At 39.9% G+C, this 27,265-nt stretch overlaps 1 protein-coding gene across 2 annotated transcripts in view; it reads right to left on the bottom strand.

The window, feature by feature from the left end:
* The window catches only part of GSPT1 (G1 to S phase transition 1), a 36,478-nt gene that overhangs the window by 5,235 nt on the left and 3,978 nt on the right, over window positions 1-27,265 (bottom strand). The window contains exons 2-14 of one of the 2 annotated variants that reach the window (XM_047780479.1): window positions 19,220-19,264; window positions 19,078-19,119; window positions 17,322-17,549; window positions 16,167-16,200; window positions 14,608-14,685; window positions 12,458-12,638; window positions 11,714-11,868; window positions 11,403-11,543; window positions 9,439-9,532; window positions 7,625-7,705; window positions 2,724-2,897; window positions 1,830-1,919; window positions 1,506-1,674 (exon numbers count right to left, since the gene is read on the bottom strand). In XM_047780479.1, the coding sequence (XP_047636435.1) occupies window positions 1,506-1,674; window positions 1,830-1,919; window positions 2,724-2,897; window positions 7,625-7,705; window positions 9,439-9,532; window positions 11,403-11,543; window positions 11,714-11,868; window positions 12,458-12,638; window positions 14,608-14,685; window positions 16,167-16,200; window positions 17,322-17,549; window positions 19,078-19,119; window positions 19,220-19,264 (1,512 nt within the window). The remainder of the gene's footprint in view (window positions 1-1,505; window positions 1,675-1,829; window positions 1,920-2,723; window positions 2,898-7,624; window positions 7,706-9,438; window positions 9,533-11,402; window positions 11,544-11,713; window positions 11,869-12,457; window positions 12,639-14,607; window positions 14,686-16,166; window positions 16,201-17,321; window positions 17,550-19,077; window positions 19,120-19,219; window positions 19,265-27,265) is intronic. The other variant, XM_047780480.1, reaches the window with a different exon arrangement.

Below are 27,265 nucleotides of genomic sequence, written 5' to 3'. Positions count from 1 at the left end.
AGAACCTATTAAGTCTTGTGAAAAACCTAAAGGCCAAGCTACTATTTTTTAGTTAAAAACAAAACAAAACAAAGCAAAATAAAAAACACACAGTAACCCTGGGGTTAAAAATTTTGCTTCATTATTTTCCTTTGTCTGCCCAATTTTATCAGGTTCTAATTGGTAACTAAAATTCTCATTTTGTTATATTAACAGTAAAACTGGTTATTGGGTTTAATCTTATCACCAAGAAGAGTTTTAAAATAATGACTTTAAGTGGATACCATCTTTATATAGACTTCTCTGAAATAAGGCTCAAGGATCATACTCATCATATTCCCAGTGCTTTGCACAGCTCCTGCCATGCAGTAGATACAGTAAAGTTTTTGCTGAATGAAACTGGAACTAATAATGTGAACTGACCATTCTATATATTTTTTTTAATGGCCCCACCCACAGCATGTGGAAGTTCTGGGCCAGGGACTGAATCTGAACTGCAGCTGCAACAGTGGCAGTGCCAGAACCGCAACCCACTGCACCAAGTTGCCTTTTTATTTTTTATTCTTATTTTTTGCTTTTTAGGGCTGCACCTGTGGCATATGGAGGTTCCCAGGCTAAGGGTCTAATAGGAGCTGTAGCTGCCTGGTATATGCCACAGCCACAGCCACACGAGATCTGAGCCTCCTCTGCAACCTACACCACAGCTCATGGCAACGCCAGATCCTTAACCCATGGAGCAAGGCCAGGGATCGAACCCAAAACTTCAAGGTTCCTAGTCGGATTTCTTTCCCCTGCACCACAATGGGAAATCCTGAAGTAGGATTCTTAATCCACTGCATCACAGCAGGAACTCTTGACTATTCTACATTTATATTGAAAGTTTTCTATTGTCTTAAAAATAGTTATTTATGATAACAATCTATAGAGAAATGTTTAATAAAAGTGATTTTGTTTCCATGATACCACAGAGTTTCATGCCTGTGAGACAGGAAAATTATAGCTATTCCAGTTCACTCAGATTGGCAGAAATGGTGATATATACAAAACAACATGACTATTAAACCTTTGAAAACATGAGGGGTTAAGTACCCCTTTTATCCTTTTATCTCTCATTTCAGTGTGGTTAATGTTTATCAAATTTGATTTTAAAATAATAAAGATAAAATAACTACTTCAGAGGCTTGCTCAGCAAAAAATTGCTCTACAAGACATAAAGCCCTTCAAGATGAGCTTTAATCACACATATTACAAAGAATTTCATCACAAAAATGTCTCATTATATAAATAAAACAACTCTCAAAACCCAGTGCCTGCAAGATATCAAAATTAAGATCCTTCATCTAGAGCATTACTACTAAAATGAATTGTCAATTCTATCTGCTATTCAATTCATTCAACATTTATCATATGAATATATTACAGAACAAAGAATCAGGTTTTCTACAAACTTGTACTGTGCACTAAGATGAAGGTTACCAACACTCAGCCAATTAGATGCACTGCTAGACATCAATTTAAAGGCTTACCCTCATCTCTTAAGGTAAAACGGCCCATCTGAGGGAAGTCTTTAAAGGTCTCAAGGCAGATGGTTCCTGCTGTCCTTAAGCGAGCAATGCATACTTGATCTTGTTTCACAAAACGGGGTCGAGTCTTACTTTTTTCTCCTGATTTTTTGTCTACCAAGCAGATTAAGGCCTATACAAGAAAAAAGGAAGCAATCAGAACAATGCCAAATAAAAGACTGAAATAAAGACTAGGTGTGCAAATAAGAATACTGTCACTGAAATTATCCAGATGAAATGGTCTTAAACATGCAAACAAAAACCCTAATTACTTATTTTAAAACTTACTGTTATTTCGACTTCTTCAATACAGGTATGGATATGCAGCACCGCGTTATAGCCTGGGCAGATGATGGACTTGTGCTCTATAATCACTATCTGTCAAACAAAAATAGTCACGTCTTATCCCTAGGCCAAAAATAACTGAATGTGTAACCCCTAAACTCAGTAGGGCACCAACTTAATTTACACTCCACCTTCAAGCATGAACTCTGATATCCTTACACTACTCATCTTGGCAAGCGCCCAAACGTTAAAAACACAAGTAGACTTTTTCTTTTCCGGGAAGCTTTCCTCTACACACCCCACCAGGGAATTAAGTTAATCATAGCTGCTCACATGCCAGGTTTTTTTCTCCTAGATGTGAAATTAACAGTTTTATCCAGTTCCCAATATCCAAGGTCCAAAGCTAAAAATCTTTTATCTGATGTCAAATTCTAACTTGACTAGTCATCATATAACAGAACTCAAAAATTCTGTGAGCTATACCAATCACTTACTCTCTTCTCTTGGGGAGGTCATTTTGCTAATTAATAACATGGAGAAATTATGTGTATTTTCCTGTCTGGAAAGTTATTTGCTCCAAATGAGCAGAAAAACCATGATTTCCAAGGCAACTACACTCAACTACACTTTGAGCAAAATATTAATATATATTATCAACAGGAAATAAAAGGCAACTTAAAATATTATCTACCCAGTACTTGTCCCATGTTAAAGACTGTACATGATATACATCACAGCTATTTTGAGATATATATATGTATATATATAGTTCATTCAATTTCACTTCCCTTTCTGCCCCAAATGGCATGTCACCAACAATCAAGACAAAGGACATTTAATTTCTAGTTTCATTTAGACAGTTAAAGATCATCACAGTCACTAAAATAACTAGTTTACCTGGGCATCAAATGTGCGACCAGAATGACAAAGATTATTAGGATCACAAAGTATGAACCCTGGAAGAATCTCCTCCTCTTCAATTCCTTTCAGTCTGATTTTGAGGTTTTCACCTGGGGCTACAGAATCAGTTTCTACATCATCGGAAAGGATTCCAAGAACTTCCACATTGTGCTTAAAAAGAAACCAAGAATGGAGATTTTTCTGACACACACACTGCATTATAGAACAGAAAATGATGTTTGCTGAAGATTTCTGAGACAAGTCACATTTTTATGCGGTTGTTTGATTAGCCAAAATACTTCCCTAAATATAAAACTATTACATTTGCATGACATGAACTTAATGAAAATCATATCCTTGAAGTACAAACTGCCAATTAAGAGATTATCCTGTCAACTTTTTAATATCACATCCTAACAATTTTCCAAATAGAACAAGTATAAACATCTTTATCTTTTCAAAATTGAAACATTAAATCCAATATTTAGATTTTAAATTTGCAAAAATTTTTATTAAGTTCTAGCAGTTAACAGATACAGCTAACATTTCTTATCAATCCCCAAACATCCAAGGTGTACTTCTCTAAAGTTATTTGAACAACTGAGCTGTAAAAGCATACTGACTGGAGTTCCCATCATGGCTCAGTGGTTAACGACTAGGAACCACGAGGTTGCGGGTTTAATCCCTGGCCTTGCTCAGTGGGTTAAGGATCCAGCGGAGCTGTGGTGTAGGTTGAAGATGTGGTTCGGACCCCATGCTGCTGTGGCTCTGGCATAGGCTACAGCTCCAATTAATTAGACCCCTAGCCTGGGAACCTCCATATGCCACAGGAAAAGGCAAAAAAGACAAAAAAAGCATACTGATTGTTCAGCAGATACAGGGCTTCCTTTTGATGTGATGAAAATACCCTGGAGCTAGATAACAGTGATGGCTGCACAACACTGAAGTACTAAGTGTAACTAATGATAAAATTTGCCTGTCTTTTTTTACGATTTTAATTTTTTCTATTATAGTTGATTTACAAAAATGTACCTGTCTTTTTTGTTTTGTTTTGTCTTTTTACGTTTTCTAGGGCTGCTCTAGTGGCATATGGAGGTTCCCAGGCTAGAGGTCGAATTGGAGCTGTAGCCACCAGCCTATGCCAGAGCCACAGCAACGCGGGATCCGAGCCTTGTCTGCAACCTACACCACAGCTCACGGCAATGCCGGATCCTTAACCCACTGAGCAAGGCCAGGGATTGAACCCACAACCTCATGGTTCCTAGTCAGATTCCTTAACCACTGTGCTACGACGGGAACTCCAAAAAATGTACCTGTCTTTTAACCACAATAAATTTTTTTAAATAAAAGCATACAGATGGGGGGAAATGTTAAAAACAGTATGCATTAAGTATTCCTTTATCTTACTCCATTTCTTCCCTTAGAAATAATTCATATTTTTAAAACACATGCTAGAAAACAAAGTAACAGCTTTCTAGACAAAAACATACTTTCTCATGATGGTAGATAAGCAGTGGAGAATCCAGAATCACTATATTCCATACCAGAATTCTACCAATTGTCACTTGCTAAACTAGAAGCTCCCCACTGACTTCGACCTCCACCAAAAATGGCTTTCTTTCTCAAAAGGCAGCTTATACCTTAATGATGTCTATCTGTTGAAATTCATTCCAAGGACTGATAATACAGCCATATTTGTGAGCAAATTCTTTAAAGTAAATAATCTCTCCCCAGATATGGGCTTTTATAGCTAAACACAAAAGATCAAGTCTAATCTCTAATCCGTATTTTAAAACTACAATTAGTTTATAAAAAGTTATTAAGGATTTTGCCTACTCTGAGAACCTCATGTAAGTGGAGTCATACATGATTTATCTTTTTGTGATTGGCTTATTTCACTAGTATAATGTCTTCCAGGTTTACATAGCATTTTAGGATTTTCTGGAGTTCTCTTGTGGCTCAAGGATCCAGTGCTGTCACTGCAGTGGCTTGGGTTCGCTGGTACTTCATGTCATAGCTTGGCCAAAAACAAATGAGGATTTCCCTCCTTTTTGTCTTTTTGGAGCTGCGCCGTTGGCATATGGAGGTTCCCAGGCTAGGGATTGAATTTGAGCTTCAGCTGCTGGCCTAGACCACAAGCCACAGCAACACTGCATCTGGGCCACATCTGCAATCTACACACACCACCATTCACAGCAACACTGGATCCTTAACCCACTGAGCTAGGCCAGGGATAGAACCTAACCTCATGGATACTAGTCAATTTGTTTCTGCTGAGCCATGAAGAAACTCCGGATTTCCTTTTTAAGCTTAATAATATTCCATTTTATGTATGCACCACATTTTATTTGCCCATTCATCCATCTGTGGATACTATAGGTTGCTTCCATTTTTATTTTTTATTTTTTGGAGGAAATACCATTATGTTTTCCACAGCAGCTGCATAATTTTACTTTTCTGCCAACAGCGCACGGGGGTTCCAATTTCTCCACAGCCTCACCATCATTTGTTATTTTCTGAGGTTTTTTGGCTTGTTTTGTTTTTTAAGAGAGCCACACCTGCAGCATATTCAAGTTTCCAGGCTAGGGGGTTGAATTGGAGCTGCAACTACAGGTCTACACCATTGCCACAGCAAGGCCAGATCCGATCCGCATCTCTGACATACACCACAGCTCATGGCAACAACGCCAGATCCTTAACCCACTGATAGAGACGAAGGATCAAACCCACATCCTCATGGACACTAGTTGGGTTCGCTACCACTGAGCCACCACAAGAACGCCTGTTGTTTTGTTTTGTTTTGTTTTTAAGATAGTAGCCGTCGAGCTAGGTGTGAGGTATTATCTCATTGTGTTTGTTGGCCATTTATAGATCTTCTACTTAAGTCCTTTGTTTATTTTTTAGTCAGGTTGCTTCTTTTTGTTGTTGAGTTGTAGGACTCCTTGATATATTATGGGTAGCAACCCCTACCAGATTTATGATATATAATTATTTACCCCCATTCTGTAGATTGCCTACCTACTAATTTTTTAATGCAAAATTAGTTTGGCATCTATATCTTTTAAAATATTTAATTCTAGAGAGTTCCTGTCGTGGCTCCAGTGGTTAACGAATATGACTAGGAACCATGAGGTTGTGGGTTCGATCTTGGCCTTACTCAGTGGGTTAAGGATCCGGCGTTGCTGTGAGTTGTGGTGTAGGTTGCAGGTGTGGCTCGGATCCCGCATTGCTGTGGCTCTGGCGTAGGCCGGTGGCTACAGCTCCGATTCAACCCCTAGCCTGGGAACCTCCATATGCCGCAGGAAGCGGCCCTAGAAAAGGCAAAAAGACCAAAAAAAAAAAAAAAAAAATTCTATTCCACTAAAACTCAAGAGACTGAAGTGAACTGAGTTTTTAAGGCCTGATTAATAACTGTATGATATGCTACACTGACCTGCTTAGTTAGTAGTATAAATGACAGCTTCTCTAGAGCACTATTACACTGAGGCCCTTCACCAGTAGCCCAGCACTGAGTTCTCATGCCTATACTAAGCACTTTTCTTTCTATTGTGATAAAATACTCATAAAATTTACCTTTTTAAATCATTTTGCCTTGTACAATTCAGTGGCATCTAGGACATTCCCAGTGTTGTACAACCACCACCAATATCTGGTTCCAAAACGTCTTCATCACCCCCCAAAGAGCAGCTATTCCCCATTCATCCCCCCCCCCACCAGCCCCGTATAAGCACAAATGTGCCTTCCATCTCCACAAGCAAACTGGATTTCTGTGACCACTCTGCATACAAAATAGAGCAAGGATTCAAATTGCCCATAATTTTCATTTATTTGTCAGTGACTCGCAAGTTGCAGAGATAACTACCTCAGAAAAAAATATACTATGATAGGATACTCTGGTCTCCAAAGTATAAGGCATCAAGAAACCCCAAATTATAATTTGTAAGGTTCCAGTTATATCTGAATAGTACACTGACAATGAATACCCTTTGTAATTCACTCTGCATGGTAAAGAAATTCTCAGTTAAATCTAACAAAATCTGTTTGGAGGTTCTGATAGTTCAGGCTTATTTTCCTAAATAAACAACACCTTTGGATTATTAGCAAAGTCCTCTGGAAAACAGCTAACAGTTTCTTAAATAACGTCATCTGCAGGACTTCCTATTGTGGCTCAGGGGAAACAAATCTGACTAGCATCCATGAGGACACAGGTTTGAGCCCTGGCCTTGCTCAGTGGGTTAAGGATCCGGGGCTGCCGAGAGCTGTGGTGTAGGTCGGCTACAGCTCCAATTTGACCGCTAGCCTGGGAACCTCCATATTGCCAAGGGTGCGGCCCTAAAAAGACAAAACAACAACAACAAAAGTTCATGTCATCTGCAACTGAACAGTCAGAAATAACACAAAGGAATAGTTTATGGATATTTTTTGCCTATTACTGAAACACTCTCCAATAACAAAGAAATTACAATAAGGTAGAAAGAGAACCCTTTATGATAAAGGCAGGTCCTCTTTTCAAAACAAATTAGGAGCATAGCTTGGACACATTATTTTATAGTATCCAACATAACTATGTACAAAAACTAAGAAAGCTGATTATATCATGATTAAACCTGAGTTTTCATCCCGGCTCACTACTAATCCAGTGTGTTAACAAAAGTCAATCACTTGACCACTGTAACCATTTTACCTCCAACATGGTGCAAGCAGAGTCCCTTCTCCTTCCACATTAACAAACACCACATACTCTTGATGAAGTTTTGTATTAACATTAATGAATTGGAATCCTGCATTTAAAAAGTTGTTTCTTTTAATGAAATCCCTAAGATTTTGAGAAGTTCTGGCTCCTTGCTCAATATTTTCAAGAAAAAACCTAAATGAGAAAGAGCATTACCAATCCTTACCTTGTTTGGCATCATCACAAGCTGCTGGCCTTTACAAATAGATCCTGATTCCAGCTTTCCCAGGACCACAGTGCCCATATCCTGTTCAAATTTAAAATTAAAAAAAAAAAAATCAAGTCTCAGACTTCTATTACTACTCTACAGCTGTTCAACAACCCAAAGTGAAATCTTGCAGGGCTTACTCATCTTTAGCTCAAATAGTAGAATGCTTGGGATTAATCCTAAACACAGGTTAACAAATATTCTATAGTGTCGTAAGTATACATATAATTATAATACTAATTAATAAGCATGCCTAGGATTTTTAAAAAAACAATAGTGCAGGAAACAATGTAGGACTTTATGTATGAAGATAGGAATTTTTTGTTCAAATTCAGATTCTTCCAAAAAATTGAGACTTTCCTCTCTTGTATAAGACTGGAAAAAAAATACCTGTTCAAGAAATTTAGCTAATGAAAGAATGAAGTATTTGAGAAGAGCAAAACATTACATACTGATATTGCAGTACTTAAAAAATTAAGTTGAGGAGTTCCCCTTGTGGTGCAGTGGAAACGAATCTGACTAGGAACCATGAGGGCACAGGTTGGACCCCTGGCTTCACTCAGCGGGTTAAGGATCAAGCATTGCATTGAGCTGGGGTGTAGTTTGCAGACTTGGCTCAGATCCCGAGTTGCTGTGGCTGTGGTATATAGGTCAGCAGCTGTAGCTCCAAGGAGACCCCTAGCCTGAGAACTTCCATATGCTGCAGGTGCAACCTTTACAAAAAGCAAAAAAAAAAAAAAAAAAAAAAAGTTGAATATCTAGTTAAAACAATGAGTCATCCAATGTCCACATGCTGCAGGCATGGCCAAAAAAAAAAAAAAATATATATCACTTGCTCACTTGAAAACAGCAGAAATAAACTAAGCTTGTTGATTAAATTATGGTCTGTCTATCACTGAATACATAACCACTAAAAAGAGACATGCATGTTATACTGTTAATTAAAAGTTATTTCAGGAGTCCCTGCTGTGGCACATAGGGTTAAGAATTCCAACTGCAGCTCCAGTTGCTGTGGGGGCCTGGGTTTGATCCCCACCCCAGCGCAGTAGGTTAAAGGATCCGGGCATTGCCTGTGGTGTAGTTTGTAACTGTGACTCAGATTCAGTCCCTGGCCTGGGAGCTTCCAAGTGTCACGGATGCATCCATTAAAAAAAATTATTTCAGGAGTTCCCATCGTGGCGCAGTGGTTAACGAATCCGACTAGGGACCATGGGGTTGCGGGTTCAGTCCCTGCCCCTGCTCAGTGGGTTGACGATCCGGCGTTGCCGTGAGCTGTGTGGTGTGGGTTGCGGTCGTGGCTCGGATCCTGCGTTGCTGTGGCTCTGGCTCTGGCGTAGGCTGGTGGCTACAGCTCCGATTCGACCCCTGGCCTGGGAGCCTCCATGTGCCACGGGAGCGGCCCAAGAAATAGCTAAAAAGACAAGGAAAAAAAATTATTTCATAATTTAAACAAAATAATTCATCACCCCCCATAAACCCCAACTGAATAGGAGTTCCCATTGTGATGCAGTGAAAACAAATCCAACTAGGGACCATGAGGTTGTGGGTTTGATCCCTGGCCTCCCTCAGGGGGTTAAGGATCCAGTGTTGCCGAGAGCTATGGTGTAGGTCCCAGACGTGGCTCGGATCTGACATTGCTGTGGCTGTGGTGTAGGCCGGCAGCTACAGCTCTGATTAGACCCCAAGCCTGGGAACCTCCATATGCTGAGGGTGCGGCCCTATAAAGCAAAAAAACGAAACAAAACAAAACAAAACAAAAATATTCTAATTACCTTGTACTTGTCCACAATTGGCAGCCTGATTGGTCCATCAACTGATCTATTGAAGTTTGGCAAATTATCCAGATATGGAATAAATGGTAATCCACTGAGAACATAATGATATCCAAAGAGTCAACATAAATGTTAAAGTTTCAAATTATATGATTCTATACAAAAAATATGGTTATAACAATATTTTCATTCTACCCATATACTCCTCATTCAACAAATTCATCTCATTACACAGAAATTTCTAAAAAAAAACCCCAAAATAGCTCAATATAATGAAAAAGCTTCCTCATAAACTTAAAGCTTCCCCATAAACACAAAGATTCAGAAAAATTTTTATAGCAAATAGCCCACATTCTATAACAAAATGACTCTATTACTTAATTTTTATGGAGTTTTCAAGCTCTGAAATCAGGCTTCTATAAAATACCTTCCCCTTTAAAATTGCAGTATCTGGACTAGGATGGCAGTGGTTCCTCCAAAATGACCTATAGATTCAATGCAATCCCTATTCAAATCCCAGCTGCCTGGTGTTCCCGTTGTGGCCCAACGGAAACAAATTCAACTAGGAACCATGAGGTTGCGAGTCTGATCCCTGGCCTCACTCAGTGGGTTAAGGATCTGGTATTGCTGTGAGCTGTTGGTGTAGGCCGGCAGCTATAGCTCTGATTGGACCGCTAGCCTAGGAACCTCCACATACCGTGGGTGCAGCCCTAAAGAAACAAAAAAAATCCCAGCTGCCTTTTTGTGGAAATTGTCAAGCTGGTCTTAATGTTCATATGGAAATTCAAGTGACCCAGAATAGCAAAAATAATCTTGGGGACAAAATAACAAAATTCAAAAAGAATTTAAACACCCACAAAGCTACAGTCATCAAGACTTTTGTCTTAGGAGTTCCCGTCATGGCTCAGTGGTTAATGAATCCGATTGGGAAGCATGAGGTTGCAGGTTCGATCCCTGGCCTTGCTCAGTGGGTTAAGGATCGGGCATTGCTGTGATCTGTGGTGTAGGTTGCAGATGTGGCTCAGATCTGGTGTTGCTGTGGCTCTGGCGTAGGCTGGCGGCTGTAGCTCCGAATTGACCCCTATCCTGGGAAGCTCCATATGCTGAAGGAAACGGCTCTAGAAAAGACAAAAAAAAAAAAAAAAGACTTTTGTCTTAAAAATATATAATCCAAAATGAAACACCCATCTAAATCTAAGAGCTTCAGTAGGTGCAGAAGAAGAAAATAATAACATGGCGAACTCTTTATAACTGGATTAGGCAACATTTTCCCAGGCATGATACTAAAAGCTCAATTAAGAGAAAAAAAAAAATAGGAGTTCCCTGGTGGCTCAGTGGATTACTGGTCCAGTGTTATGGCTGTGGCCTGAGTGACTGCTATGGCACAGGTACAATTCCTGCTCTGGGAACCTCAGCATGCCGAAGAGGTGGGGGAAAAAAAAAAAAGAGAAGGAGAAATAAACTAGACTTCATCAGTATTAAGACACCATCAAGAGAGTTCCCATTGTGGCTCCCGACTAGTATCCATGAGGATGTAGGTTCCATCCCTGGCTTCACTTGGTGGGTTAAGTATCTGGCATTGTTGTAAGCTGTGGTGTAGGTCACAGACACAGTTTGGATCCTACATTGCTGTAGCTGTGGTATAGGCCAGCAGCTACCACTCTGATTTGACTCTAGCCTGGGAACCTCCATATGCCGCCGGAGTGGCCCTAGAAATGGCAAACTCCAAAAAAACAAACAAACAAACAAACAAAAAAAACAAACAAAAAAACAACGCGCACAGAATGGGAGACAATACTTGCAAACAGTGTATCTGATAAGGGACTTGTATCCAGTGCATAAAGAACTCTTAGCTCAGTAACAAAAAGACAACTCAATTAAAAGATGGCCAAAGTCACAGTCAGTATTTTCTTTAATTACTTCTTCAGACACATTTTTTTTAGAAGGAAGAAAAGGTTACTTACATGTACCAAGGACAGAAATCTGATTGCTCTTTAAGATTTGCTCCAGTGAGTCCTGAGCAGGGCATGAAGTGAATGTCCTTTTTGGGATTGAAGCCAACTTTTTTCAAAAATGGCACTAGTTTCTCTTTACATTCTTCATATCTATTAATATTTATAAATATAAATAACTGAATTTTAAGGTAAACCAACTGAAATGCCATCATTAAACAAAGGTTTAGCAAAACCCCAAGGCAAAAAAGCATAGAGTAACCATACCATCCTTCATCCCAGTAACATGTCTGTAAAAAAACACTCAAGGCATCCAAGCTTACCTCTCATTGCTCCAATTTACTGTTGGATCATCCATTTTATTAATAAGCACAATTAAGTGTTTTACGCCTGCTGTTTTTGCCAACATTGCATGTTCTCTTGTTTGTCCTCCTTTTTCAAATCCAGTTTCAAACTCTCCTTTCCTGGCAGAGATTACCTATTCCAAAAAATCAAATATTCATCCTTATACATTCTGGTACACTCTTCTAGCAATAAAATATCTTTTAGTTTATCAGACACTTCTTTCAAAAAAATAGAAGTAAATGCATAACAAATACTTTTGAATGTCACAATGTCTTAATGCTTTAAGATTTTGGTAAATCTTCAGATTCCCAATTTTCCAAAATCTAGGATGCCTTGGTATTTTATAATTCAAACATATATGTGATTTAGTGTGAATGTACCTACCCCTCCCACTCCAAATTGCAAAATGACTAAGGACCTTTAAACAGATATTTCTTATTCATTACTGTACCTACAGTACATTTATTGGGTACAAATTAGATTAGGCTTGGCATTCAGTGGACACTAATTTCCGACACAACAGTAAGTAATAGCAGTGATGGAGAAAAGCTAAAACGTTTTCATGACTAAATCAAATTATGAAGATTTCTTGGACAGATTAGTGAGAAAAAAGTGAAAATTATGACTCTATATATTACAGTTGCTTTTAGAAGGTAAAATATTTAAATTTTAAGTTGGGCTGCTAACAAATACACGGATGAATTGGAAATGTCTTTCCTTACCAGTACAGCCAAATCAGCTTGAGAAGCACCACCAATCATATTTGGGACAAAACTCTTGTGGCCAGGGGCATCAAGAATTGTAAAATGCTTCTTTTCTGTTTCAAAATAGGCACGACCCACTTCTACTGTTTTACCCTTGTCTCGTTCTTCCTGATTTGTGTCTAGGGCCCAAGACAGGTACCTGAAATAATTTTAAAATAAGAATTTTATTTCATGGTAAGAACATCCAAGTTTCAAAAATATTCTTCTACCATTAAAGGTTTAATTGATGACATCAGCTTTATGTCCAACATACAGCAGTTTCTTTTCTTTTTTCTTTAGGGCCACAGTGTGGCAAATGGAAGGGGCTAGAGGTCGAATCGGAGCTGCAGCTGCTGGCCTCTGCCACAGCCACAGCCACAGCAATGCCAGATCCGAGGCACATCTGTGATCTACACCACAACTCACAGCAATGCTGGATCTTTAAGCCATTGAGCGAGGCCAGGGATCAAACCACTTCATGGATACTAGACAAGTTCATTTTTGAGAGCCACGATGGGAATTCCCAGCTAAATCATGAACAGCACTGGGTAGAAATAAAAATTAAATGACTAAAACTTGTATTATTTTGATTTAAACACTTGAAGCTTTTACATATACCACTGTCAATTATATATTCTATAAGGAAACATTTTTTATGAGAACTGTAAACAGAGAAAAACTACTTAGTACCAATGCCAGGATCACTCTGAGTTATGTAACAAGTTCCTTTACATTTCATTGTTACAATCATCAAGCACAAAGTATAATACAAATAATGGCTGTCTAAGGGTATTTTTCAAAACTAAAGGCCACTAAGAATTCCCTTGTGGTGCAATGGGTGAAGGATCCAGTGTAGTTGCTGCTGTGGCTTGGGTTTGATACCTGGCCTGGGAACCATACATGCCATGGGTGCAGCCAAAAAAAACAAAATGAAACAAAACCAAAACCCTGGAGTTCCCGTCGAGGCGCAGTGGTTAACGAATCCGACTAGGAACCATGAGGTTGCGGGTTCGGTCCCTGCCCTTGCTCAGTGGGTTAACGATCCGGCGTTGCCGTGAGCTGTGGTGTAGGTTGCAGACGCGGCTCGGATCCTGCGTTGCTGTGGCTTTGGTGTAGGTCGGCGGCTACAGCTCCGATTCAACCCCTAGCCTGGGAATCTCCATATGCCGCGGGAGCGGCCCAAGAAATAGCAACAACAACAACAACAACAACAGACAAAAGACAAAAAGACCCCAAAACCCTTAGTAATTTAAATTACCTCATCCTCTGTATTTCATAGCAGGTAATCTATCTTTTAGTATTACACTGATTAGTATTTTTCCCCTTAATGCAAAATTTAAAAAACAACAACCAAAAAACCCATCAATGTCTTATTTATTTATTTATTTTGGGGTTTTTTTTTTTTTTTTTTGGTTATTTCTTGGGGCCGCTCCCGCAGCATATGGAAGTTCCCAGGCTAGGTAGGGGTCTAATCGAAGCTGTAGCCGCCGGCCTACACCAGAGCCACAGCAACGCAGGATCCGAGCCGAGTCTGTAACCTACACCACAGCTCACGGCAACGCCGGATCGTTAACCCACTGAGCAAGGGCAGGGACCGAACCCGCAACCTCATGGTTCCTAGTTGGATTCGTTAACCACTGTGCCACGACGGGAACTCCCCATCAATGTCTTATTTAGATAAAGCTTAGCTTAGAAAGAAGAAAAAGTTGGCCCTTTCTCTCACCATGCAAAGGCAACAACTGTCAATAATTCTTTTTTCTTTCAAATGTTTATCCACATAGTTAATGATCATATCCTAAAGTACTATTATGTTACCTGCTTTCACCCCCAAATTCCACTGTAACATCCATTCTTTTCCTGGTTACTATACTATAAATGAAATTTTATTGGCTAGGTAAAGACTCAATTAAATGGTATTTTATAATTTATTCCACAAGTCTCCTATTGTTATCCTGGATGTTTGGCTGTTTCCACATTTTCTCTGCTTTAAGTTATATAGTTATCAGGAACTGATCTACTGGGTAGTAATGAGGGGAATTGGAGACTTTTCCTGTTATTAATAAACCTTTAGACCTCATGAAGTAGGCAGAGTTTCCTTAAAAGTAATTTATAATGTCATAAAAGTTTACCAAGTTTCTCTGTTTTTTTCTTTAGCTTCTCTTTCGTATTTTTCAAGTGTCCTTTTGTCAACCATTCCAGTCAAATACCTGAAAATGTTTAAAGAAAAGAAAAATAAACATTTAATTACAAAATATTCAGTTGTGAAGTTAGGAAATCTTTAAAAGCTCTTGGAATTTCAAACTCCATAAAACAGCTACCTTAAAGTAAAGGTACCACTGGGGTAGATGCTGAAACGATCACAAGTTTCAACGGAAAAGATATTTATAGTATCAAATTATCTCCCCCCCAAAATGGGGAAAAATAATGACTTTACAGTGACCAATTCTGGCAGACAACACCTTAACCAGGTAATCATGACTATCACCAGAAGTGAACAAAACATACTGAATACTATTGCTATCATGTGCCCTGTAACAGGATACTCTGATAAGAGCACAACCTATCTTCTGATATTCCTGTCAAAATGTATAACCTCATATTGTTAATATCAGTCAAACCCAAATCGAAGAATATCCCATAAGTTAACTGAATAACAAACACTCTTCAAATTATGAAGATAATGAAAGACAAAACTGAGGTAGAGGGAATGTCATAAGGTGGAAAAGACCAAGGAGTCATAGCAACTAAATGCAATCTGTAGTGCATACTCTTAACCATTCTGAGTGTAGAATCTTAGTGAAATACCAAAGAAAATTCCCAAATATACACTCTCCTAAAACACAACATCCAACGGGCCTGTCACTTCCTTCCACAGAGCCTTAGTTAAGGATTCCCACGTAATAGCCCATTTTATTAGGGTTTGTTGTGGAAATTTTCAGAAGTAAATGACAAGATCAAGACTACTGAACAAGGCAAAACAATGAAGACAGGCCCTCTAGATCCTCTAATGATACAGCTTAAAGAAATGGGCCTAATTTAAGAGAGAATAAAAGGATGTTTGGAGTTCCCATTGTGGCTCAGTGGTTAACAAATCTGACTAGGAACCATGAGGTGGCAGGTTCGATCCCTGGCCTTGCTCAGTGGGTTAAGGAGCCAGCGTTGCCATGAGCTGTGGTGTAGGTTGCAGACGCAGCTCAGATCCCACATTGCTGTGGCTCTGTTGTAGGCTGGTGGCTACAGCTCTGATTGGACCCCTAGCCTGGGAACCTCCATATGCCGTGGGAGCGGCCCAAGAAATGGCAAAAAGACACTAAATAAATAAATAAAAGGATGTTTTAACTTAAAATATTTTTCCATTTTAGAACACACCACTAGAAGTCAACAATGGTATTTTCATACCTAGAAGCCTTCCAGATATGATAAAAAATTATTTAGCACTTTAGCCAGGCTACCTATCTTTGAATAAGTCCACAAACATTTAAGGAGTTGATGAAGAAAAAACCAGTTCCCCCAGATTCATTATTCCCTAGAAAATTATATTTAAGGCAAACTAAGATTTCTTATAATCTACGGTTCTACATTAGTTTTTATTAACAAATCTAAAAGATAACTTTTAGAAATACATTTAATTAATGTTCCATGAGAGACTTAGAGTGGTAACAAGACATTTACCCAAAAATATACTTACATTATTTGTCCTCCTATGGTTGACTTGCCAGCATCTAAAAGTAACAACATCATCAAAAATATGCACACCATAGGTGTGGAAAAACAAAACAAAACAACCAAAACACAATCACAAAACAACAAACACAACTAAAAGGTCCATTTAACATATGTAACTACAGCTTGCAAAAGCAACTGCAATGATAGGAATTTGGGTCATAAATTCTGGTCATGAGTTCCCTTTGAAGGTAAGACACCTTAAAACTACTTTAATGATAAATTAAGAATTCTTGAACAGATTGCTCCTTGGCTTTCTGGAGCAAAAGAATATAAATTACTCAAGGGGAGACTCAAAGAAGAGCAAAAGAGGTCAAAGACCTGTAAACTACATTTCAATAGTCTGCTTTCACTCTTAGCCAATGTAGGTACTCCTTTACAAATTTCAAAGGAGTTCTTGCTACTAAAAGAACAGTTCTCATGTGATGCAACATGTTAAGGATCCAGCAGAGGCCCAGATTCAATCCCTGGTGGGTTGGATCCCTGACCTGGGGAACTTCTGCACGCCATGGGTACAGTAAAAAAAAATAGCAAAAAAAAAAAAAGCAAAAGGATTTATCATCAAATCCAGGTGAAGGCAGAGAGAAGATAAAGAAAATGGGGCACATAATTCTCTATTCTCACAATTTTGGGCTTAAGTCAGATTGTCAGAAAATATCTTAAGTAAATTAGATATGGCTTTGTTTTGTGTGCTAAGCCAGCAATGTGATAACATCCAGAAATTACTCCAAATTATCAATTCCTTAAACATGGGAAACTAAAATACCTAGTCAAGTTAATACCAAAACTTAACTGAATTCAGGCAAAAAATACAGGCACATTTTCTATAATAATAGGTCCCGTAAGATGCTAAGTCATCAGCAGCAGCCTACAGACCAATTAAGCAATATATGCAAACGTTCTGAAGCTTTTTCTTCTAGCTTCCACGCTATCACAACCTTGAAGAACAAAGAGCTGGCAATCTGGGGCCAGCTAAAAAAACCTATTGAGTTAAAAAAATCAAGACATTTTAGATCAATTTAGTTCAGTTTTATTACATCTTCAAGTAGCTAAGATGTTCTACGTTTGCTGTACCTGACGACTTTGGTCCTTTCTTATCACTGCTATGAATAAAACTTACCTACGTGCCCAATGAACACGACATTTACATGTTCTTTCTTAGGAGCACCTGGCGGTGCAACCACAGACTTGGGTTTTGGTATTTCTTCTTCCTCCTCCATCATTTCCTGGGCACCTTCCTCTGTGGGCCTTCCATCTCCCAAGGGACCAACCCCTGTCTCTGCTTCACTTATTTCTTCTTTGTGCTCCCATGATTCTTCTGGGGACATTTCTGTCTCCCCATTTTCTACTGAAATAAGACACTTTTAGTATTCCAAAAGAAGTTTGTTATAAAACTTATTATAAAACAGATAGTTTCAAGAAGCAAATAGAACTTTATATATATATTCAGTTCTATTTCCTGACATCAAGAGACACAGAGGAGATCCTGTCGTGGTGCAGTGGTTAACGAATCCCATGAGGTTGCGGGTTCAGTCCCTGCCCTTGCTCAGTGGGTTAAAGGATCTGGCGTTGCCGTGAGCTGTGGTGTAGGTTGCAGACGCGGCTCGGATCCCACGTTGCTGTGAGTCTGGCGTAGGCTGGTGGCTACAGCTCCGATTAGACCCCTAGCCTGGGAATCTCCATATGCCGCAGGAGCGGCCCAAGAAATGGCAAAAAGACACACACACACAAAAAAAAAAAAAGAGAGAGAGAGACACACAGAAAATCTCTTTCATGACAGAAACAGGCAAGATGGCCTCACTGCTGACATCACAGCTCTGATTCAGAGATTATGAGAGATTGCTACTTTAATGAAGCTTCAGCTTCATAAGGAAAAATAAAGCAGGAACAGATCTAAGATTCCTAAGAGCCCAGTTACTCCAGTGTCAAGATGTCCTAAAAAAGGGGGGAGTGAGTTCCCATCGTGGCTCAGCAGTTAACAAACACGACTAGTATCTATGAGGACGTGGGTTTGATCCCTGGCCTAGCTTAGTGGGTTAAGGATCCAGCATTGCCGTGAGATGCGGCTCAGATCCTGAGTTGCTGTGGCTGTGGTGTAGGCTGGCAGTTATAGCTCTGATTCGACCTCTAGCCTGGGAACCTCCATGTGCCATGGGTGCAGCCCTAAAAAAAAAAAAACAAAAAACAAAGACGTAAAAGAGAGTTCAAAATCAGAAGACAGGAGTTCCCATCGTGGCACAGTGGTTAACGAATCCGACTAGGAACCATGAGGTTGCGGGTTCGGTCCCCGCCCTTGCTCAGTGGGTTAACGATCCGGCGTTGCCGTGAGCTGTGGTGTAGGTTGCAGACGCGGCTCAGATCCCGCATTGCTGTGGCTCTGGCGTAGGCCGGTGGCTACAGCTCCGATTCAACCCCTAGCCTGGGAACCTCCATATGCCGTGGGAGCGGCCCAAGAAATAGCAACAACAACAAAAAAGACAAAAGACAAAAAAAAAATCAGAAGACAAAAAAGTGTGAAAAGATTTAGGAGACCTTTTATTTTTCCTCTGCAAGTTATATAACTTTAGCATCAACCTTATTAATCACCTTGGGAATTATGGGGAAGAAAGAAAGAGGAAGGAAAATTTTCACAGAATGGCTCAAACTGACTTTAGCATTCTTCCACCTGGTTCTGTTCTTTTCTATTTGCCGTCATAGATTTATCATGGCAGCATTAATGCTCAACAGGTTCTGCTTTCTCAATCCTAACAGCAAATACTCCATGTCAGTTTTAAATAGAGGCATTGTAATAATCATAACACTTACATTTGCACCTTAAATCTTGAGAGTGAAAGAGTTTCATATTACTGTATTAATATGGTCAGAAATTTTCTTACCAACAGGTTCTGAAAGTTCCATGCTAACAGCTGAATTTGAACCTAGACAAGAAATTGAGATATAATATATATTTACAAAACAATATCTAGACAACTTAATGTTTTCCCAATTAGGTAGTCAAAGAGTCACATAGAAAATTACCTTCACACAACAATGACTGCTCCTCTTGAGAAGGTTCCACAGGTGCTGTTTAATAGAAATAAGTTTTATTAAAAATGAGACCTATACATCCATTTTATTTTTTTAAAATACAGTAAAAATAGAGTTCAATAACAAAACAAAAACCTTAATAATTCAGACCAATGGTAAATTCAAGCTTTCAAAGAGTCTCTTTAATATACCAAAAAAATCTACCTGGGTTCAATCCCTGGCTTGGGAACTTCCACATGCAGCAGGAATGTTTAAAAAACTACCAATTACAGCCAATTAAAATATTTTCAGTAACTGAAATGTATTCGGAAAGCATGCTTATTCTCTGAATTTGCTTCATAAACTTTTCCTTCACAGATACTGTAAAAGTAATCTGCAGCCGAGTACATTCACATCAAGTCAGTGAGACTTTGCTCAATAAATACACATTACTTCTCTCTTGGTAGGTCTAGCCCAAGAAGGCAACGATTGGGCCTTTTTAAGATTCTATAATCATACATGTTATCATCAAGATCCCTGAATAGTCTATTTGGTAACAATAAAATAAAAGGACATTCATACACAGTCTCTGAAATGCATGTAAGCCCTTACATCATCTCAGGAAAAGTGATTACAATGATGCCAATTTTGTCTTATATTAGAATCTAAGGTCGAAGTTCCCCTTGCGGCTCAGCAGTTAACGAACCCAACTAGCATCCATGAGGATGAGGGTTTGTTTGATCCCTGGCTTTGCTCAGTGGTTAAGGATCTGGCGTTGCTCTGAGCTGTGCTGCAGCACAGATGCAGCACAGATCCTGCGTGGCTGTGGCTGTGGCATAGGCCGGTAGTTGCTGTTCTGATTCAATCCCTAGGCTGGGAACCTCCATTTGCTGCAGGTGTGGCCGTAAAAAGCAAAAAAAAAAAAAAAAAAGGCACCTAGGGTCAAGCAACAATCGTTTCCACAACTGTCACACTGCACATCTTCCTATGACATCACTAGAAGAGATGTATGATATACTGATGCCCCAGAATATAAACTTATTTTCAGAGCTGATAAACTTAAATGATACTCTAATATCTAAGTACTCTTGCATTAAAGAATCTACAAGATGCAAAAAGGCATCAAAGAATCTGAAGTCACATGAATCCTGCACACCAAGTAATAAAGAACAGTGAATTCATAACCTGCAAAATTCCTATTTATTTATTTTTGTCTTTTTTTTTTGCTATTTCTTGGGCCGCTCCCACGGCATATGGAGGTTCCCAGGCTAGGGGTCTAATTGGAGCCGGATCCTTAACCCACTGAGCAAGGGCAGGGATCGAACCCGCAACCTCATGGTTCCTAGTCGGATTCGTTAACCACTGCGCCACGACGGGAACTCCCTATTTATTTTTTATTTATTTTTTTGGTTGTGCCCATGGCAAGTGGAAGTTCCTGGGCCAAAGACTGAACTTGCACCACAGCAGCGACAATGCTGGATCTTTATAACCAGCTGTGCCACAAGGGAACTTCCAAAACTCTTATTTAAAATCAGTACTCAGAAAGTATTAACACCAATAAGGCAACAAAAAATGTTGGGCCCAATCTTCAATAACACAAAATGCTGAAGAAAGTAATTCCTGTCTCTGAAGGGTAAAAGGCAACCAATTTTTTTGAGGAAAGATACGACATGTCAAGTGTCACTTAAGATCATTCTCTAGATGAACTAGAGAGGTAAGGATACTACAGGCAGAAAGACCAACATCACTACTTATTGATTAGATCTAAGATGATCTATGTGATTGACAGAAACTTGGGGTGGGGAGGAGTTCCCTTGTGGCACAGCAGGTTAAGGATCTGGTGTTGTCACTGCATCAGCCTGGGTTGCCGCTGTGGCACAGGTTCAATCCCTGGCCAGGAACATTCACATGCTGTGGGCATAGCCAAAGAAAAAGAAAAACTAGGGGAAAAAAATCTTTTGAACTCAGTTTGGAGGGTTAACAGGCATTATACTTGACATAATATAGATAAATGTTTTTTGTTTCCCTATTTCAAAGTTTATAGATAAGGCAAGGAAAAATCACTCAATTTTTAGAAAAAGCCAGGCAGTGCTAAATGAATTAAGTTCATGCCACACTAGGCATGGAGGAGGTGGCACAAGTGGCAAGAAGATAGAACTGAGCTGACTCGGGCTTTAAACCCTAGCTTGTCATCTACAAGTAACAAACCCAACCAGTATCCATGAGGATGCGGGGTCGATCCCTGGCCTCACTCAGTGGGTTAAGGATCTGGCATTGCTGTGGCTGTGGTGTAGGCTGGCAATTGCAGCTCCAATTCGACCCCTGGCCTGGGAACTTCCATAAGCCGCAGGTGTGGCCCTAAAAAGAAAAAATAATAGTGAAGTAAAATAGCCGTCCTAGGACTTCTTTGATGGCTCAGCGGGTTAAGGATCTGGTGGTGTCACTGCTGTGGCTCAAGGTGCTGCTGTGGTGTGGGTTTAACTCCTGGCCCAGAACTTTTGCATGCCATGGGCATGGCCAAATAAATAAATGAGTAAAATAGCTATCCTAACTAAAATACCTTACTCCTGTTAGCTAAATGGCATGTTCATTAAAGAAAAAAAAAATTAAAACTTCAGTGCTGTCACACAAGTCACAAGAGTACTACACTGAATGGAAGTGAGATACAGTGTGACAATTCTGCCTGATACAAGTTTCTGCAATGATGGAAATGTTCTATTACTGTGCTGTGATGACAGTCACTAGTCACTTGTGGCTATTAAGCACTTGAAAGGTAGCTACTGTGAACAAGGAATTGAACTGTAATTTTAAAATTAAATAGCCACATGTACCCAGTTCTAGTTCCTCTTAAGGATTCTCCTCAATTACGGTACAAACTTGTCTCATCTGATTTTCTACTTCCATCCCACTCCCCATCAACCCCACCCCCGAAGGGCTAAGGAGCTCTCTTCAACTCCTCTAAGATATGACCCTTCTTTCAGTTATAGATACCCACACATACACATAGCTTGTTCATGTTTCCTAGGAGATAATGCACTTCTAGAATGACTGGTTTTCCAAAACACGGAGACTTTTCTATATTCTTGTAACCTCCACAGGCTGCCACAGTATACTGCATAAACATATAGTTAGTCTTCACTGAAGTAACTTCCGCAGTTTTTATTTCTATTAGGGTTGAATAGAGTCAACACAATTTTATATGAGCCAATTTTCTAAGAAGGGGGTTAAAGAAGCAATATTCAAGAGACATTAAAGTATAACTTGAGTAAGGAACTACAAATTCCTTTTTTTTTTTTGTCTTTTTGCCTTTTCTAGGGCTGCTCCTGTGGCATATGGAGGTTCTAGGCTGGGTGTCTAATCAGAGCTGTAGCCACCGGCCTACGCCAGAGCCACAGCAGCACGGGATCCGAGCCGCATCTGTGACCCACACCACAGCTCACGGCAACGCCAGATCCTTAACCCACTGAGCAAGGGCAGGGATGGAACCCGCAACTGCATGCTTCCTAGTCGGATTCGTTAACCACTGCGCCATGATGGGAACTCCAGGAACTACAAATTCTTTAGCAAACAGGTGACCATACGAAGTCATCAAAATTGCAGACTGAGGTATTTTTCTCCCACAACCATCACTGGAAAATAGTAAAGGCGGACATCAGAAAGAAAAGGCCACAGAACATATACAGGTATCCATGGTTTTGCCTTAATTATCTAACACTCTAAAAATAAAAAGGCACAACGTTATAGAGAGTGGTGATCACAGCTGTTTAAAAAATATTACATCAGGAGTTCCCATTGTTGCACAGCAGAAATAAATTGGATTAGGAACCATGAGGTTGTGGGTTCAATCCCTGGCCTCACTCAGTGGGTTAAGGATCCGGCGTTGCAGCTCAGATCCCACATTGCTGTTGCTGTGGCGTAGGCTGGTGGCTACAGCTCTGATTAGACCCCGACCCTGGGATCCTCCATGTGCCTCGGGTTCGGCCCTAAAAGGACGAAAAGACAAAAAGAAAAAAAAATTGCTTCAAATTAGAGCACTGCCTACTTATGACAGTGTCACCCAGCTACTACTGAGTGAGAAAGGGCATGGAGATTGTGCCATAGTGCACAAACTCGTAAGCCAAATTTCTGAAAAGCAGCTCAGGGGAAAAAGATCTTTTACTATCCAATCACAAGGAAAGGACTAGTAGAGTTACTATTACTGGAATAAGCTCTGAAATCAGACCTAGATTCTAATCCTAACTCCTCCATTTTTTCACAGATGTCACCACATCTATTTGCTTAGCTTCTCTGAACCCTAATTTTTTTTTTTCTTTTTGGCTGTGCCCAAAGCATGGGAAAGTTTCCAGGCCAGGGACTGAACCCATGCCACAGCAGTGACCTGAGCCATCACAACACTGGATCCTCACCCCACTAAGCCACGAGGTATATTAATCATGCAGTAAGTGCTTAACAAACTTATTACAACAAGCAATTCAAAACCCCATAATTACAAAAACTCTTAAGAATGAAATATAAGAAAGGCAAATTCCAGGGCCACTCTCTCAGAAAATCCATGTTGGTTGTAGTAATTAGCTCTAGCCTTGCCTTTTTCCCCCCCCCACATTAAACAGCACGGTGTCGCAGAGGGAGCACTAAACTGGCAGCTGGCAAATTTGGAATTCTAAACTCGACTGTGTCCTTAAGTCTGTGAATGACCTTAGGCATTCACTCAGCATCTCTAGGCTTCAGTTTCTTCATCTGAAAATGAGGAGACTGTATTACTGCCAGGGTCATTTCTAGCCCTAACATTCTAAGAACCTATTTATTCACTCACAAAAGCAATGCCACGTATCAACCTGATTAGACTTTTCTGTAGTGTAACTAAAATTCCACTCTATTTTTCAAACAACCCTAAAAGTCTTATTTATGATTTATATCCTATCTACTGCAAAAACAATGAGGTATTTTAAAATACACAAACCAAAACAATTTCAGATATCACAATAAGGCACAAAGACAACAGAAAAACACCTCTGTGCAACCAAACTACACAAAGGAGATGGACAGACTGCTCAAGAGTATGGTAACCCACTGGAATTCTATAGAAATAGCTAACCAGGAAATTGCACCAGTGACATTCTACGGGACACTTTTTATTTTTAATTGAAGTATGTTTTTTTTGGTTAAATTGAAGTACAGTTGATGTACCCTGTTATGTAAGTTTCAGATGTACAACAGTGAGTCACAGTTTTTTAAGTTTATACTCCATTTATAGTTATTGTAAATTTTTGGCTGTATTCCCTGCAGCTGTAAATATATCCTTGGAGTTTATTTACTTTATACACAGGAATTTGCTAAGGTATGCACTTTTTCTGTCAAGTGAAGTGACATACAGTTACCTGCTCAGAATGTGGTCTGGAATTTGGTATGATCACTCTTAGGCTAGGCTAGTGAAAGAAACTCAAAAAAATCCTTGCTAAGTGTTTCCCTCACCTAGAAAGCAGAGTATGTTGGGGAACTCGTTTAACCTGGAGTACTTTATCAACTAGGTTTCTCTAGAACAAAGTCATTTATGAGAAAGACCAACTACATCCATAGCCCAGACAATGCTTTGTTAAAATCTACGGAAAAGGAGGACACAATTTTAAGAAGCTTTGGTATGAATCAGCAACTGACAGCTAAAAAAGGAGTCTGAGGACCTCAGAATAATCAAGAACCTTCGACTAGAAGTCAAATTCTTGCTTTACCCACATTTTTAAGAACTGTGACTAGAATAATGAAATTCTAAATTAATATGCCCAATAGCTAGAATCATAGTAATTGACTGCTATTTGATATGAAATAAGTAAGTCTCTATCTACAAGTAGAACAAAGATAACTGATGCAGGTTTCTAGCAAACTTAAAGTATAGAAGCACAAGAAGGGTGAATTTTACATGTTAATTATATTTTTTAAAAAAAGAAACAAACAGGAGTTCCCCTTGTGGTGCAGCAGAAACAAATCCGACTAGTAACCATGAGGTTGCGGGTTTGATCCCTGGCCTCGCTCGGTGGATTAAGAATCCGGAGTTGCTGTGGTATAGGTTGCAGACACAGCTTGGATCCTGCATTACTGTGGCTGTGGTGTAGACTGGCAGCTATAGCTCTGATTTGACCCATAGCCTGGGAATCCTCCATATGTCCTAAGTGTGGCCCTAGAAAGCAAGCAAACAAACCACCCCCAATCTTATGGTATTCACAAAGAACACTTGGTTGAAAATTGATCTTTAGTTTTATAATTAGGATGACATGACTGAAATTATTTATATAAGGGCACCTGTGAACAATTCTCAGCTTTGAAAGTCCTCTAGACCCTGTGTACAGCCCTCTTACTAAGTGTCTTCCCTTAAGAGTATATTGGGTATCTGATCCCTTTCTAGACTCTTTGAGAACCAGTTGTTCCTCTTGGTGGTGTCACTTCAAGTGTCTAGCACAGAAAATTCCTCATTCTGTAGGCAGGCATATGTCTATTCACTAATTGCAATATATCTATCTGAGCAAAACCAGAGATTAACATTCCATTCTAATACTGCTAACTCATTGCAAAAGGTTATCTAGTCTCTTTTTCATTCCTTTCTCTCTAATCAGAAAGACAACACTGGAGTTCCCATTGTGGTGCAGAAGAAACAAATCCAACTAGTATCCATGAGGATGCGGTTTTGATCCCTGGCCTCATTCAGTGGGGCTGCTGTAGCTGTGGTGTAGGTGGCAGCTGTAGCTCTGATTGAGCCCTAGCCTGGGATCTTCCTTATGCCACAGGTGAGGTCCTAAAAAGCAAAAAGAACCAGTCAAGAACCTTATCTATCATCTATCTAGACTTATTGGTCAGCTGGTATCTTTTCACATAACAATAAAATGTAGGAGCCCTTCAGGACCAAACAGCCATTACTTTGATTCGGGAATCTTCTCTGGTGGCCTGAGGAGGTCACCTTTGGGAAAATTCAGTGATTCACAAGCATTCAACAAGTGGGGATGGGGCATAATTTCGTGAATATACTAAAAAAACACTAAACTTTTCAGATGAACTTCTATGGCATGTGAATCATACCAATTACTAAAAAAAAGTCCCTCCCCCACCACAAGGAATATCAGCAAGACCCAAACACTACAAAACAGAACATTCTGGAGCTAATGCCCCTCGAAGGACTTACTGAGGGCTGGTAGTTTGTGGGGTTTGGGGTTTTTTTTGTTTGTTTTTTGTTTTTTTGCTTTTTAGGGTCACATCCATGGCATATGGAGGTTCCCATGCTAGGGGTCCAAAGAGAGCTATGCCATAGCCACAGCAACATAGGACCCTAGCCTCGTCCTGCATCTGCAACCTAACACCACAGCTTACAGCAACACTGGATACTTAACCCACTGAGCAAGGCCAGGGATCAAACCTGCAACCTCATGGTTCCTAGTCGGATTTGTTTCCGCTGCCATGATGGGAACTCCAGGGACTGGTAGTTTTTATTCTACATTCATTTTACAATGGCAGAGTTTTGAGAGGTGTTGAGATGGAGATAACAGAACTCTACACCATTACTTTATAAGCCGTGGCTGTGTCTACAAGTCCAAGGTCTATGGCCTCAAGGTTTTGTATTCCTCCCAAAATTCCTATGTAGAAGTGCTAATGCCCAAGGCAGTGGTATTAGGTGGGGCCTTTGGGAGGCCTTAGGTCCTGAGGACAGAGCCCTCCTGAATGGGATTAGTGCCTGATAAAGAGAGGTCCCAGGGAGCCCTGTCCTGGCTCAGTGGTTAAGGAATCTGACTAGGAACTATGAGATTGTGGATTTGATCTCTGATCTCGCTCAGTGGGTTAAGGATCTAGTGTTGCCATAAGCTGTGGTCCCAGACTTGGCTCAGATCCTGCGTTGCTGTGGCTCTGGCGTAGGCCGGCGGCTATAGCTCTGATTAGACCCCTAGCCTGGGAACCTCCATATGCCACAGGAATGGCCCTAAAAAGCAAAAAAAAAAAAAAAAAAAAGAGAGAGAGAGAGAGACACAGAGAGAGAGAGGCCCCAGAGACCTCCCTTGCCTCTGTAGCCCTGTGAGGACA

This window comes from Phacochoerus africanus, chromosome 5 (genome assembly GCF_016906955.1).
Source record: "Phacochoerus africanus isolate WHEZ1 chromosome 5, ROS_Pafr_v1, whole genome shotgun sequence".
NCBI lineage: Eukaryota > Metazoa > Chordata > Mammalia > Artiodactyla > Suidae > Phacochoerus > Phacochoerus africanus.
This window is presented reverse-complemented; position numbering and strand designations above follow the sequence as displayed.